The sequence below is a fragment of the Mustela putorius genome, unplaced genomic scaffold, assembly GCF_011764305.1.
Source record: "Mustela putorius furo isolate JIRA1106 unplaced genomic scaffold, ASM1176430v1.1 tig00003976_pilon_pilon_pilon, whole genome shotgun sequence".
NCBI lineage: Eukaryota > Metazoa > Chordata > Mammalia > Carnivora > Mustelidae > Mustela > Mustela putorius.
The window spans coordinates 3,287,040-3,301,239 of NW_025422118.1; the positions used below are offsets into that span (position 1 = coordinate 3,287,040).

At 34.7% G+C, this 14,200-nt stretch overlaps 1 protein-coding gene across 2 annotated transcripts in view; it reads left to right on the top strand.

Moving 5' to 3' along the window:
- Positions 1-14,200, top strand: part of LOC101673184 (A disintegrin and metallopeptidase domain 3-like) — a 121,637-nt gene that overhangs the window by 57,301 nt on the left and 50,136 nt on the right. For both annotated transcript variants that reach the window (XM_004777700.2, XM_045070997.1), the window contains exon 12: positions 6,594-6,780. In XM_004777700.2, coding sequence (XP_004777757.1) covers positions 6,594-6,780 — 187 coding nt within the window. The remainder of the gene's footprint in view (positions 1-6,593; positions 6,781-14,200) is intronic.

The window sequence follows — 14,200 nt, forward strand, 5'->3', positions numbered from 1 at the left end:
CAGCTAGCACTAGAGCTGCTCCCAAAGGCCCCACATAATGGCCTGTAGGAGTCATGGCCAGGACTCTCAGGTGGGCCAAGGGCCTGCCCTGTTCGCTGGTGTGCCTGGAGCAGTTGTGGCTGCACCTCACAGGTGCCTTGAGAGACAGCCCCACTCACCAGAAAGTCTGTATCAGTCATAGCATCACCAGAACAGGAGATTGCACACAGCCCATACAGGGGGCAGGCCTGGAGCATGTGTCTAGGTGGGTTTACATTACTGGGCTCTACAGGACCACCTTCTGCTTAAAGCCACTCTTGCAAGACATAACTACCCAGTACATAGAAACAAACAGAAGGAAGCAAAATAGGCACCAGATGTTGCAAATGAAAGAACAAGATAAAATCTGACAAAAAGAATGAAATGGAGGTAAAGTTCAAAGTAATGGTCATAAAGTTGGTCACCAAACCATAAGAAGACCGATCACAGTGCGAACTTCAACAAAGACATAGAAAATATAAAAAAAGAACCCATCAAGCTGAAGAATACGATAATGAAATTTAAAAAAACACACACACTAGAGGTAATCAACAGCAGATTAGATGATGCAGAAGACTGGATAAGCAGTCTGGAAGACTCGATAATGAAAAGCACCCAGAGAAGCAAAAAGAAAAAAATAATTTAAAAAAAGTCAAGGATATTTTAAGGGACTTCTAGGGTAACATCAGGCATACTGGCATTCATATCAGAGGTTCACCAGAAGGAGAAGAGAAAGAGGAAAGATCAGATAACCCATCTAAAGAAATAATGTCTGATACCTTACCTAATCTGGTGAAGGAGATCCAAGTTCTTAGGAAGCAGTGTCTGAAATAAGATGGGCCCAAAGAGAGCAAAGACACATTATAATCAAAGTGTCAACGTTTAAACATCAACAGAGAATCTTAAAAACAGCAAGAAAAGAAACAGGTATAAGCGAATTTCCATAGGATTATCAGCTGTTTTTCAGCAAAAAATTTATAGGCCAGAATGTAGTAGCATGATATATTCAAATTGATGAAAGGAATACTTACATTAAAAAAAAAAAATGGTACCATCAAGATTGTCCCTCAGATTTTAAGAAGAGTTGAGGAGTTTCTCAGACAAGCAAAGCTCAAGGAGTTCATCAAAACCAAACAGGTCACACAAGAAATGTTAAGGGAGTTCTATCAATGGAATAGAAGAGACCATAATTAGAAATAAGAAAATTATGAATGAAATTAATCTCACGGGTAAAGGTAAACATATAGTAAAGGCAGCAGGTCAATCACCTATGTAACTAGTGGACGGCTGAAAGACAAAAGTAGACAATCATCTACCTATAATAGTCAAGGTATACACAAAATAAGATGTCAAATATGATATTAAAAACAAAACATAGGGGAAGTATAAATGTAGCACTTTTGGAACACACTTAAGCAACCATCAACTTGAAATAGACTGCAATATTCATATAATTTACATATGAAATTACATATTACATGGTAAACACAAAACAAATACGAATAGTTACACAAAAAATTAAGGAACTTAAACATAACACTAAGGGAGGTCGCCAAATACCAACAGAATACACCAAGAGAAGAAGGAAACAGAACCACAAAAACAATAAGAAAACAATTAATAAGACGGCAGTAGGTACATATCTTATCAATAATTTAAATATACAAATTGACTGAATTCCCCAGCCAAAAGACATACGGTGTTTAAGTGGACAGAAACAAGAGTATATGTGCTACCTACAATAGAATCAAATATAAAGACACACAGAATGAAAGTGAAGGGATGGACAAAAGATATCCCATGCAGATGGAAATGAAAAGAAAGTTGAGGTAGCAATACTTCTATCAGACAAAACAGATTTTAAAACAGAGGCTGAAATAAGAGACCAAAAAAGGCCATTGCATGATGATAAAGGAATCACTCCAACAAGATGATGTAACACTTGTAAATATCTATACACTTAACATAGGGGCACCTAGGGGCACCTGGGTGGCTCAGTGGGTTAAAGCCTCTGTATTCAGCTCAGGTCATGATCCCAAGGTCCTGGGATTGAACCCCGCATCGACCTCTCTGCTCGGCAGGGAGCCTGCTTCCCCCTCTCTCTCTTGCCTGCCTCTCTGCCTACTTGTGATCTCTGTCTGTCAAATAAATAATAAATAAAATCTTAAAAAAAATAGGGGCACATAAATACATGAAGTGTGTCTTAGCAGACACAAAGGGAGATATTGACAGTAATAAAATAATAAGAAGAAACTTCAATGCCCCACCTATATCAATGGATAGATCAACCAGACAGAAAATCAATAAAGAAACATTGACCTTAAATGACACATTATCCAGATTAATTTAATCGATATATACAGAGCTTTCCATCTAAAATTGGCAGAGTGCACATTCTTTTCAAGTACACATGGAATATTCTCCAGGATAGGTCACATTAAGTCACAAAACAAGAATAAATACATTTAAGAAGATTTAAATTCTATCAAGCATCTTTTCCAACCACAAGAGTATGAAACTAGAAGTCAAATGCAAATCAATTTAAATTTAGTAGAAGAAAGTAAATAATAAAGATAAGTGGAAATAAATGAAATACACACTTAAAATTAGAAAAGAGGAACTTAAAGCAGATGTCTTGAAATGATAAAATCAATAAGCCTGTAGCTATACTTTCAAGAAGAGAAACCTTGATGAAAGAAATTGAAGACAACACACAAAAAAAGGAAAGATATTCCATGCTCATTGATTGAGAGAATTAAAATTGTTAAAACGTCCATACAACTGCATTTACAGATTCAGTGCAATCCCTATCAAAATATCCATGACATTTTTCACAGAGCTAGAACAAATAATCCTAAATATATATAGAACCACAAAAGACCCTAAACAGTCAAAGAAATCTTGAGAACAAATAAAACTGTATCATACTCCCTGATTTCAAACTCTATCACAAAGCCATAGTGATCAAAACAGTGCAATGTTGGTAATTAGGACACCTGGTGCATTTTCTTTAGGATTATTTTTTATTGAGTTTCAATTTACATTAAAATAAGTGTTCATATTTTACCTGAACATTTTGATGCATTTTGACAACATATACATCTTCACAAATACCATCCCAATCAGGATAAGAATACCTCCCAATACCTCTGAAATTCTTGGTGTATTTTTCAAGTCAACCCTCCCCCCAAAGCAAATGCTTCACCAATTTCTGTCACATTAGATTAGTCTCATATGTTCCAGGAATTTGTATACACAATAGGCAATATTCACATCTGACTTCCTTTGCTCAACAGAATGTTATTGTATGCATCAGAAATTCATTCCTTTTTATTGCTGGCTAGTATTCTTTTTTTTTAAGATTATTTATTTATTTATTTGACAGATATCACAAGTAGGCAGAGAGGCAGGCAGAGAGAGAGGAGGAAGCAGGCTCCCCGCTGAGCAGAGAGCCTGATGGGGCTGGATCCCTGAACACCAGGATCATGACATAAACTGAAGGCAGAAGCTTTAATCCCTACTGAGCCACCCAGGTGCCCCACTGGCTAGTATTCTATTGTGTGGAAAAAAAAAAAAAACACCACAATTTGTATATTTACTGTTTAGTGGATGGACATTGGAGTTGTTTCCAGTATTAAACCTTTATGAATAAATCTTGATGAAAATCCTTGCGCCTCAAACCAAACCAAACCAAACCAAAACAAGAGTTAGCACAAAAATGAACACAGAGATCAGTGGAATAGAGTTCAGAAATAAACTCACACTTAAATGGTCAATTAGCCTTCAACAAAGTAGGCAAAAAATTCGGTGAAGAAAGAGAGTCTCTTCAATAGATGATATTGGGAAGACTGGACAACTACATGCAAAACAATGAAACTTGAATTTCTTATTTCATTTACAAAAATAAAGTCAATGTATTTAAAGACTTAATTGTAAGAATGGAAGTTATAAAACTCTCAGAGGAAAACGTAGGAGTAAACTTTGAACATTGGTCTGAGCAATATTTTTTGGATATGTCTGGTCATTAAAGGACAATAAAAGCAAAAATAAAGAAATGGGACTACATCAAACTAAAAAAAGCTTTTGCGCAGTGAAGTAAAACAATAAAACGAAAAGGTAACCTACTGAATGAAAGAAGGTATTTGCAAGTGATATACCTAATAAGGGGTTAATATCCAGACTATATAAAGAATTTACACAAAACTAAGAACACAAATAATTCCATTAAAAATTGACAGAGAACCCAAATAGACATTTCTCCAAAGAAGACTTACAAATGGCCAGCTGACTCATGAAATAGGCTCAACTTCATTAATCACCAGAGTAATGTAAATAAAAACCACAATAAAATATCACCTCATACTTGTCAGAATGGCTGTTATCAAAAATAAGAAGTAGCAAGTGATGGTGAGGATATGGAGTAAAGGGAACTCCATGTAGTGTTTGTGGGAATGAAAAATAGGGTAGCCATTATGGAATATAGTATGGGGGTTCCTCAAAAATTAAAAATGGAACTACCATACAATTCTGCAATTCCACTTCTGGGTATTTAATCTGAAGAAAATAAAAACACTAATTTGAAAAGATATATGCACCCCTACCTTCAATCGCAGTATTATTTACAATAGCCAAGATAAGGAAGCAAGCTAAATGTCCCCTGATAAATGTATAGGTTAGAAAATATTTTTTATATATATCATGTATATATATCATATATCAGCCATAAAAAACTATGAGATCTTGCCATTTGTGCAACATAGATGGACCTAGAAGGTACTATGCTAAGTGAATAAATCAGAGAAAGACACAATACCCATGATTTCACTTATATGTGGAATCTAAAAAAAAGTTAAAAAAAAAAAAACCCAAACAGAAACATACTGTAAATACAGCAAGCAAACTGGTGTACTGGTGTTTGCCAGAGAGGAGGGGATGGGAGAATGAAATTTTTAGAGGGGATGGGAGAAAGAAATTAAATGGTACAAACTGCCAGTTATCAAATAAATAAGACATGGGGATATAATGTACAGCATAGGAAATATAGTTAATAATGTGTAACAACTTTTTGTATGACAGATGGTTAGGGTCATTTCCTTGCAATGTATACAAATGTTGAGTCACACTATGTTACACAGGTGAAACTAATATAATATTATTGTCAACTACACTTCAATAAAAAGAAATTTAAAAAATACTATTCTCCACTAAAAGGAGCTGGGCTACCTTGGATAAATGATTGATTCTAGGCTAAGGCAGAAAAATCACATGAGTATGGAACATCTCATGTCAGAATATAAGGAGGCGTTCAAAGAACCATGGAGATTTGTCAAAGGGACACAAAACCAGTTTGAAGTGGCTCCCAAAAGCCAAATCAGGGACAATTTGAATGCCATAAATAACAATGGTAGTAATTGGATTATAACCCAGTTAGTATAATTTGAAAACATGATTCAAAATTAAAATTGGAGTCATTAGTATGCAATGAAAACAGACTCAGTAATGATTCTGTAACAAAGTTGCGAAGATGGATAACCTCAGTGTAGTTATGAAAGAACAATTTATAACCTTAAATCCTAAATTGAGGAGAAGGTTTGTTTTAGCAAATAATCAGCCTATAATCATAAAACTTTTCAAGATCATGAAATGTAAGAACAAATGTAGATGATTAAACTAAGCAACAAACTTAGATATTGAGAACTAAATGATTGATTGTGAACTGGATCCTATTGCTATAAAGTGCCAATATTTTGATGAAAGGGAAATTTGAATAGAATTTGAGGATTAGATATTAGTAATGTATCACTATTTCCTGATTTTGAAGGGCCTGCCTGAGGAGAATTCATTTCTATGTAAGAATTATACATTAAAATACTTAAGAGTTATTAAGATTATTTTTGGCAAGTATTCTTAACTGTTTCAGGAAACAAAATTTATTCTTTAAACCATGTTGTATCATTTCTCTGAGATTTATATTACTATAAAATTAAAGAAAACATTAAGCAGTACACTTAGAAATGTACAAATATAAGATAAGGATTTGTACTTACAGATTTTATATACTCTATGTTGATATATTTAAATTGATAGATTTTGATACCAAAGACTAAATAACTCTGATTTTTCATTAACACATTAGTCATCTTTTATTCCTTCAGTTTACATAAATTTCCTAATGTTTCATTTTAACTATTACTTATTATAATGCTAATAATTATATTGACAATAAAAATGAAAATAAGATGTATTTAAAGAGAGCTTTTTGTGTGTGAAGCACTGTTAAGATTGGTAATATATTCTGACTCATGTCATTTTAACTTCCTCTATGTACTAGATGTCTATTATATGAATTTACCACTTTTATTTTTGACTGGCATTAGGATAAAAGCACATGATACTAATAATACTCTATATTAACTAACAGGTATTTAAAAAAAAAAACTTAGGGGGGGGAAAAAAACATTCTCCCCACCTTCTTGTGCACCTGAAGTGCACAGAATTCATAGTATTCTATTGAAGGGGGGTTTCTTTGAAACTGATTTTATTCCATTTATCTGAAGAATGTAATTTATTTTTAGACGTTCCCATGGTGTAAAGTTTTTTAGCAGTTGCAGCATGGATGAATTTAAACGTATGATTTCACAGCCTGAATTTGAATGTCTTCAGAATCAAATAGCTTCAGAAGTGGTTTACCAAGGAAGACACTCACTTTGTGGCAATGGAATTTTGGAACCACCAGAACAATGTGATTGTGGTGGTACAGAGGTTAGTGATAAACATAATAGTTTATCTAAAGATTTTTCTTTGTGTTTCTTGTGTAGCCTTATAGATGTGATATAAAACGGAAATACCTCCCCCCCAAGTGATGCACCACTTATCAAATATCTAAGGGAGATATTGGGACATGCGATAATGGGCTTGTCATGAATTTAAAGCATTTGAAGAGTAAATAAGAAGTAAATGTAGCATGGATTAAAGAGGTAGATTTTCTTCACTGTGTAACCGTTAATAGCAATATCCACTTTTCTGTATTATAAACATGGTTAAGGTCAATACTATTACCATCACCTCAGTCAGCTCCTGAACTCCTCCAAAGCAACTGCATTGGTTCACTAAGTTAATACATGTGTATTGTTTACCTCCTCATCTCCTAATTTCCATTCTTGCAACTGTGGGATCTTTATTTATTTTACTTGACTTCAAAGAATTTGATTAATAATAAATCTTGATGTATTGTTTTTATATTTAGCTTTTTGCTATTACTTTTTTTTTTTTTATTTGTGCTCGGTAAGATGGCTAATCATTGAATTTTGTTATAACTGCTTTCTTATAATTTTTAAGTTAATGACTCAAATATTTTGTATTTTTATTAGTTTCATTTGCTCGAGCTCTCAGTACTTAAGAAATAATACTGATACCTCCAACTATACAGTTGTATTTGCCTAATTCTCATTATAATTTACTCATTTCGTGCTTTGTATATTTGAAGATTTTTATATAGTAAACATATTTACAATTTTTATATCTTCCTAGAAATTTAACGTTTACCTTTAAATGCTGAATCTGTTTTTCTCTCATGTTTATATCTGTTTTAAATTCTATCTGGTCTGGCATACATCTGTATCTGTGCACTCGCTTTCTTTAATTTGTATTTCCCTGATATTTTTAGTTTTTCTGTCTATTAAGTTCAATATTTTCATTGGGTTTTAATTTATTATTCACTCTGTCTTTGATTTATAGGATTGTCCCTATAAACATTATTATGATTTTTTTGCCTATTGTTTTAATTAACTAGAGTCCATAATTTATTTAGATTTCATTTGTTTTTACCTAATGGCATCTTTCTGTCACCGGATCATCTCCAGGATACCTCATTATATTTACCTGTTATGTTATATTTACCTCATTATATTTACCTGTTATAATATAATGGTATATTTACCATTATATTTACCTGTTACATTTATTTATTTATTTATTTATTCATTTGAGAATGTGGGAAAGAGTCAAGGGAGAGGAAGATAGAGAATCTTAAGCAGACTCCATGCCTATCTAACAGAGCCCATAACAGAGCTGATCTCACAACTGTGAGATCATGACCCCTGCTGAAACTGAGTTGGACACTTAAGTCACTAAGCCACCCAGGCACCCCTGACTATTATGATTTCTTATCGTCCTCTAGACTACATATTCTTCACAAGTTTAGTTGTCTCAAAATATGTATATTTTGTATGTTCACTTTGCCACATTTGTTTTTCTCTGTATGTTTTGTTTTTCTTCCACTATTTCTTTCAATGATTCAGTAGGTATGTACTTTCAGTCTCCCTTTAGTGATTATCCTTACATTTTTTTTTTTTTTTTACTATGCATACCTAAGGTTTAACCATATTTAGGCCACATTTCCCCCAAACTAACAGGATTTAAACCCAATTAACTTACAAGACATTTTTATAAAATATTTAATTTCTGTTATTTGTATTCTTTGCATTAAAAAGTACTCCAGGGGCGCCTGGGTGGCTCAGTGGTTTAAAGCCTCTGCCTTCGGCTCAGGTCATGATCCCAGGGTCCTGGGATCGAGCCCCGCATGGGGCTCTCTGCTCTGCGGGGAGCCTTCTAACTCCTCTCTCTCTCTCTGCCTGCCTCTCTGCCTACTTGTGATCTCTGTCTGTAAAATAAATAAATAAAATCTTTAAAAAAAAAAAAAAAAGTACTCCAGATATTTTATTCAGGAGATAGTTGTTTTATTTTGCCTACCATTCCTTTTGTTTATTAAAGGTTTTGTTTTTTTGCATGTATTTCATTTCATTATTCTGAAATAATGTCCTTTTGAATTATATTCTATTCCTTAAAATATACTTATACTTAAATATATACTTTATATATTCTCTTTATATATGTTCTTTTTTCAATTTTTTATTTTTTATAAACATATAATATATTTTTATCCCCAGGGGTACAGGTCTGTGAATCACCAGGTTTACACACTTCACAGCACTCACCATAGCACATACCCTCCCCAATGTCCATAACCCCACCCCCCTTCTCCCAACACCCCTCTCCCCAGCAACCCTCAGTTTGTTTTGTGAGATTAAGAGTCACTTATGGTTTGTCTCCCCCCCAATCCCATCTTGTATTTGCGACAACATGGATGGAACTAGAGGGTATCATGCTTAGCGAAATAAGTCAAGCGGAGAAAGACAACTATCATATGATCTCCCTGATATGAGAATAAATAAATATATATGCTCTTCTGATAGGGCAGTTCACTGCCCACTTTTGTTTATCAAAAAAAAATTATCATACTCATCATTTCATTGTGATATATAATACACATGAAATATGAATGATGAATATAACAAATAGATACTTAGCAAGCACCTGAATAATTTACACTGAGGTCCAAACAAACCTTATATCTGCCAAAGGAGTTCCTTTTATGTCTCATCCCAATCATATGCCCCTTCCTTCCAACCATCATTCACAATTTAATGATGATCATTTCAGTGCTTTACTCTTCAACATAGTTTTACCTCTATTTTTTGGATCCTTATGCAATATCATTTGGTTGACTATTTTCTACCTTTATATTGCAATCATGATTTATATCATTTGGTAACTTGGCCTTTCACTCAATATTATGCTTGCAAAGTTCATCTATTTTTAAATGTAGCTATAGTCCAAATGTTTTCATTCCTTTTAGTGTTAATTTTATGAATAGTATAATCTATTTATTGATCTATGTCAGTGAAAACATAAGCTTTATTATTAAGACTCATGTGATTATGGCTTTTTTTGCACATATTTCTTGCTGAACATGTGCCTGCATTGTTCTAAGCTGTACCCCAATAGGTGAATGTGCTATGTCCTGAGGTATGTGTATATATTTCTTTGAATTGAGGATATTTTACCTACTTTGGGTTTTTTTATTCTTGAATAGTCTGTACATGTCTTTAATACACTTTTTGGCTTATTTCATCAGCATTTACTTCTGTAAATTTTCAGCAATTTATCAGTAGTATGGTAGAAGGCTCAGAGATATGCTTTTTCTCCAGTAAAACAAGTTTTCTTGGCACGAGACCAGTCTTGTAGGGAGGATCCCAATGAGCTAGTAGTTCAGGTGAAGCAGTAGGTGGGCTGGTGATACCTGTTTCTTGTGGGTGAACAGCCTTCTGTTTGCAGAATTTACCAGTGCTGAAGGCCAGTCTGTTTATGATGGAACTTTTAGGGATTTTCCCACCCAATTAGATTGGATTGTTTCATAAAGAACTTCTAATGAGAATATCAGAATCATAACTTTACCTCACATAACTATGGAATAAAGTTCTTGGTTCCAATGAACCGGTGAATATCAAAGGAAATTCAGGGCCAGAGGATGAAATCAGCTGTGTGTGGCCACAGATACATGAAGTTTCATGAGATCATAATCAGATGTAGGGCCAACGGTAACTCTTTCTTCCCCCATTATCCTGGACTGCTTTCAGTGGTCTTGTGGCTGAACTCTGCCTACCCCCAATGAAACTTAGCTGCGTTTTTTGGTGACTCATATACTAGCATATCAAGAATATTATTTGGATTGTAAAGTCTGTCTTTAGTCCTTTGCATTTAAATTAAATAGCATTCAGCATAAAGCAATAAAGTTTTTCAGTGAAGGCTATTATAAAAATGTTATGATGGTGACAGAATATCTACACACTCAATAGTGTGTCACATTTTACAAGAATTAGTATAATCCAGAGAAGACACATCACTGTGGGAGTTAAGAACAGTAAAGCTATGCTCTAATTATTGCCTAATGAATTTAAAATGAATTTGGTCAACTTCCCATATGGTATACAAAATAGTAGCTATACACTTTGCTATATACCAAAGGTCATTAGTGGGGAAAAAAAATTATTTATTTTTTTAAAAGATTATTTATTTATTTATTTGTCAGAGAAAGAGAGAGAGAGAGAGCATGTGTGCACACAAACAAGGGAGAACAGCAGGCAGAGGGAGTAGCAGGCTCCCTTCTGAGCTGGGAGCCTGTTGTAGGACTCTATCCTCAGACCCTGGGATCATGATGAGCCAAAGCAGACCCTTAACCAACTGAGCCATCCAGGCGTCCCGGAAAAAACAATATTTTAATTATTGATAATTTGCTATTCATTCTGGGAACGATCGTTTCTAATTCTTTTTTATATTTCAGATCCCTAGGTAACCCAGTGGAACCATCAGTTCCACAAAACACACAGAGTCAGCAATGCATGACCTGAGAGTGTGTACCTTCTTAAAATTTGTTATACTAGGTTGTTTACCTACTTTACACAAGTCCCACCATTGGTAACCAATATCCATCATTGCCCCAGTGATCCTTTTCTGTGGATAATCCTGCCACACTGAGTAGAGCCCTCCTCTATGATCATTAGGATCTGTGGAAATGATGGTGTGCTACTGTTGTGGATAAGCCAAAACAAAGAGTTGTGATCTCTGCATTTTATAGAATATAGAGCAACACACAAATATTCACATGTATTTCTCAAAATATATTTGGAATTTTTTCTACAGTTTAGGTTTAGATATGCAATCCATCTTTAATTTTGCCTTACGTGGCAAAAGGGACTTTGAATATATGATCAAGCTAAGGACTTCAAGAGTGTTAATTATCCTCTATTATCTAAGCAGATCCAATGTAATAATGACAAGGGGCAGGTCAGAGTCAGAGGACATGAGAATGATATTTGGAGATATTGTACTACTGATTTTGAAAGTGAAGATTCCATGAGAAGGAATGCAGGTGGCCTCTAGAAGATTGAAAAGGTAGGGAAACAGATTTTCTCTAGAGCTTCCAGAGAATGAACAGCTTTCATTCTTAATTTTAGTCCAATAAGACCCCTTTTGGACTTTTATCTCCAGAGTTATAAAATAATGCATGTACATAGCTTTAGGCCACCGAGTATGGTAATTTTTTCTTACAGCACAAATAGGAAATGAATACAAGACTGTCAACTCTGTGTTTCTTTTGATAGGCAAATTCCTTGAATGCATTTTAACTATTTCCTGCCAAACAGCCTGCAGTTTCTTGAAGAGAACAGTGATTTGGCTATCATAGAAAGCCTAGATCCAATACATTGGCCTATTTTGGGAGAAATCATTATTAGTAGGTAATCTATATTCTATATCCCCTTATCCACCAACTGAGCCAGCTAGATGCCCTAGAAATTACCATATTTAAAGACTATACTGCCTGTCTTAAGTGTGTATTCCACTGGAGTTAACTCTTGGTTGTCTACTTACCTTTTTTAAAATTTCTTTTTAAGAATACATTTCAGGACACCTGGGTGACTCAGTTGATTAAGTGTCTGACTCTTGATTCCAGCTCGAGTCACGATCTCAGGGTTGTGGGATGGAGCCACGTGTCAAGATCCATGCTCAGTGGGGGGCTTACTAGAGATTCTCTCTCTTTCTCTCAAATAAATAAATAAATATTTTTTAAAAAAGCATACATTTCATCTTTCTGAAGATGATCTTCTATTGCCCAGTAGTGAGAAAGAATTTCTCCCAAGAACAGACCATCATATTCCTCATTAGATTTTCTCTGGCATAATATCCGAATCTTCATGGCCTAATGATTCAACTATTGGTTGGCTTCTTTTTCTGGCTCTTGGCTTGCAGGGAATTTTGTCTACCTTTTGCAAAAGTGTTTATTCAGAGTATTTCATTGCCCAGTTCCTGAATGGTTTTTCAGAGATTGTTCCTGGGACACAAGAGGAGATTCAGTTGTTCTGGTAGCCTGGTTGCACTGTTTGTGTGAACTGATTGATTTGACTTGCATGGCCTATTTCATCACCTGGACACTCTTAGTCTTCATTAAAAACCTAGGATGGAGTCACAGTGAACCAAAGGAAATGGTTGCTTCCCCACTGGATTTCAAGGGCATCTACTGGAAAACAGGAATTTATCTTGAGTAGACCATTGTTTTATTATAGCTGTAAAGACTGTTAAAAACAAGATAACAAGCCCACAAAGGAGTTAGTTGGCGTAAGCCCCGTGTTGACCAAACCAAGACTTACTTGGTTTTAACTCTCCCAGAAGAGAGTCTTAAACCAGCCAATCAGGAATCACCTGATCAGTACTAGGTATTCCCTGATAGATCCCTGATATCCCCTAAAGGAATATAACTTTGCAATAACAAACATGCCTTTTTGCCAGTATAACTTCCTGGTTCCCGCTCCCTTCTGCCTGTAAAAGTCTTTTATTTTGTATAGCTTCTCAGATCCTTCTTTGGCTAGATGGGATGCTGGCCAATTTGAATTGACTTTTGCTCAGTCTTTTAACAAGACCTACTGAAATAAGCTGCGGTAAGTCTTTACATTCTCTTCCTTAATGTCTGTATCATTAACCAGAGTGGTCATTGACCAATGATGCTTAGAGCATGAGGTTGCTTCTTAAGTGACCAAGTGACTTCCTATCTTCAAATCTAGAAAAACATGCACTGATCCCTCGTATGTTAGTCAGACAAGCCTACGTTTTAGGATTTCATTAGGCATTTGCCTAAATATATCTCTAATTTCTTCCCTTTCTCATATATTAAGAACATATCTCAGTAAATGTTACAGTGACTAACTGCTCTTGACCACCAGGGATTTTTCTATCTATAGTTACGGCTACTGGCAGAAGGAAAGTAGTTTTACTTTTTTGATGGAGTAGGTGAGTAAAATACCACCACAATAAGCTTTCCTTAATATTAGAAAACCACCAAGCCCACTGATGGAATTCATCAGGAATCTCATTATCACTGAAAACTTCAGCAAACAAGTTAGCTCCACAACTGGCCAGAAGATCCATAGAATCCATTTGTCTTTATAGGCATTGTGACTTTGCCTTTCTTTTGTTTCAGACAAAGGTTTAGGATATGTCTAGGTACTCTTCATTATATTTATTTATATTTTCCTTCTGGCTTACTGAGTTTTGTTTTGTTTTTTAATTTGACTTATGTTATACTTAATTAGATGTAAATAAAAGAAGTATTAGGATATTTACATTACCACAGACAGTTCTCCCATAACTCCATTGACAAGGAGGAGTCAATCCCATCAGCATCTGAAACTTCTAATCCAGTCACAACACATTATTTTTGCCCACTACTGAACTTCACATGAATGAATCATAGATTTTAGATCCTTTCTGATTCTAGATTTTTTTGCCT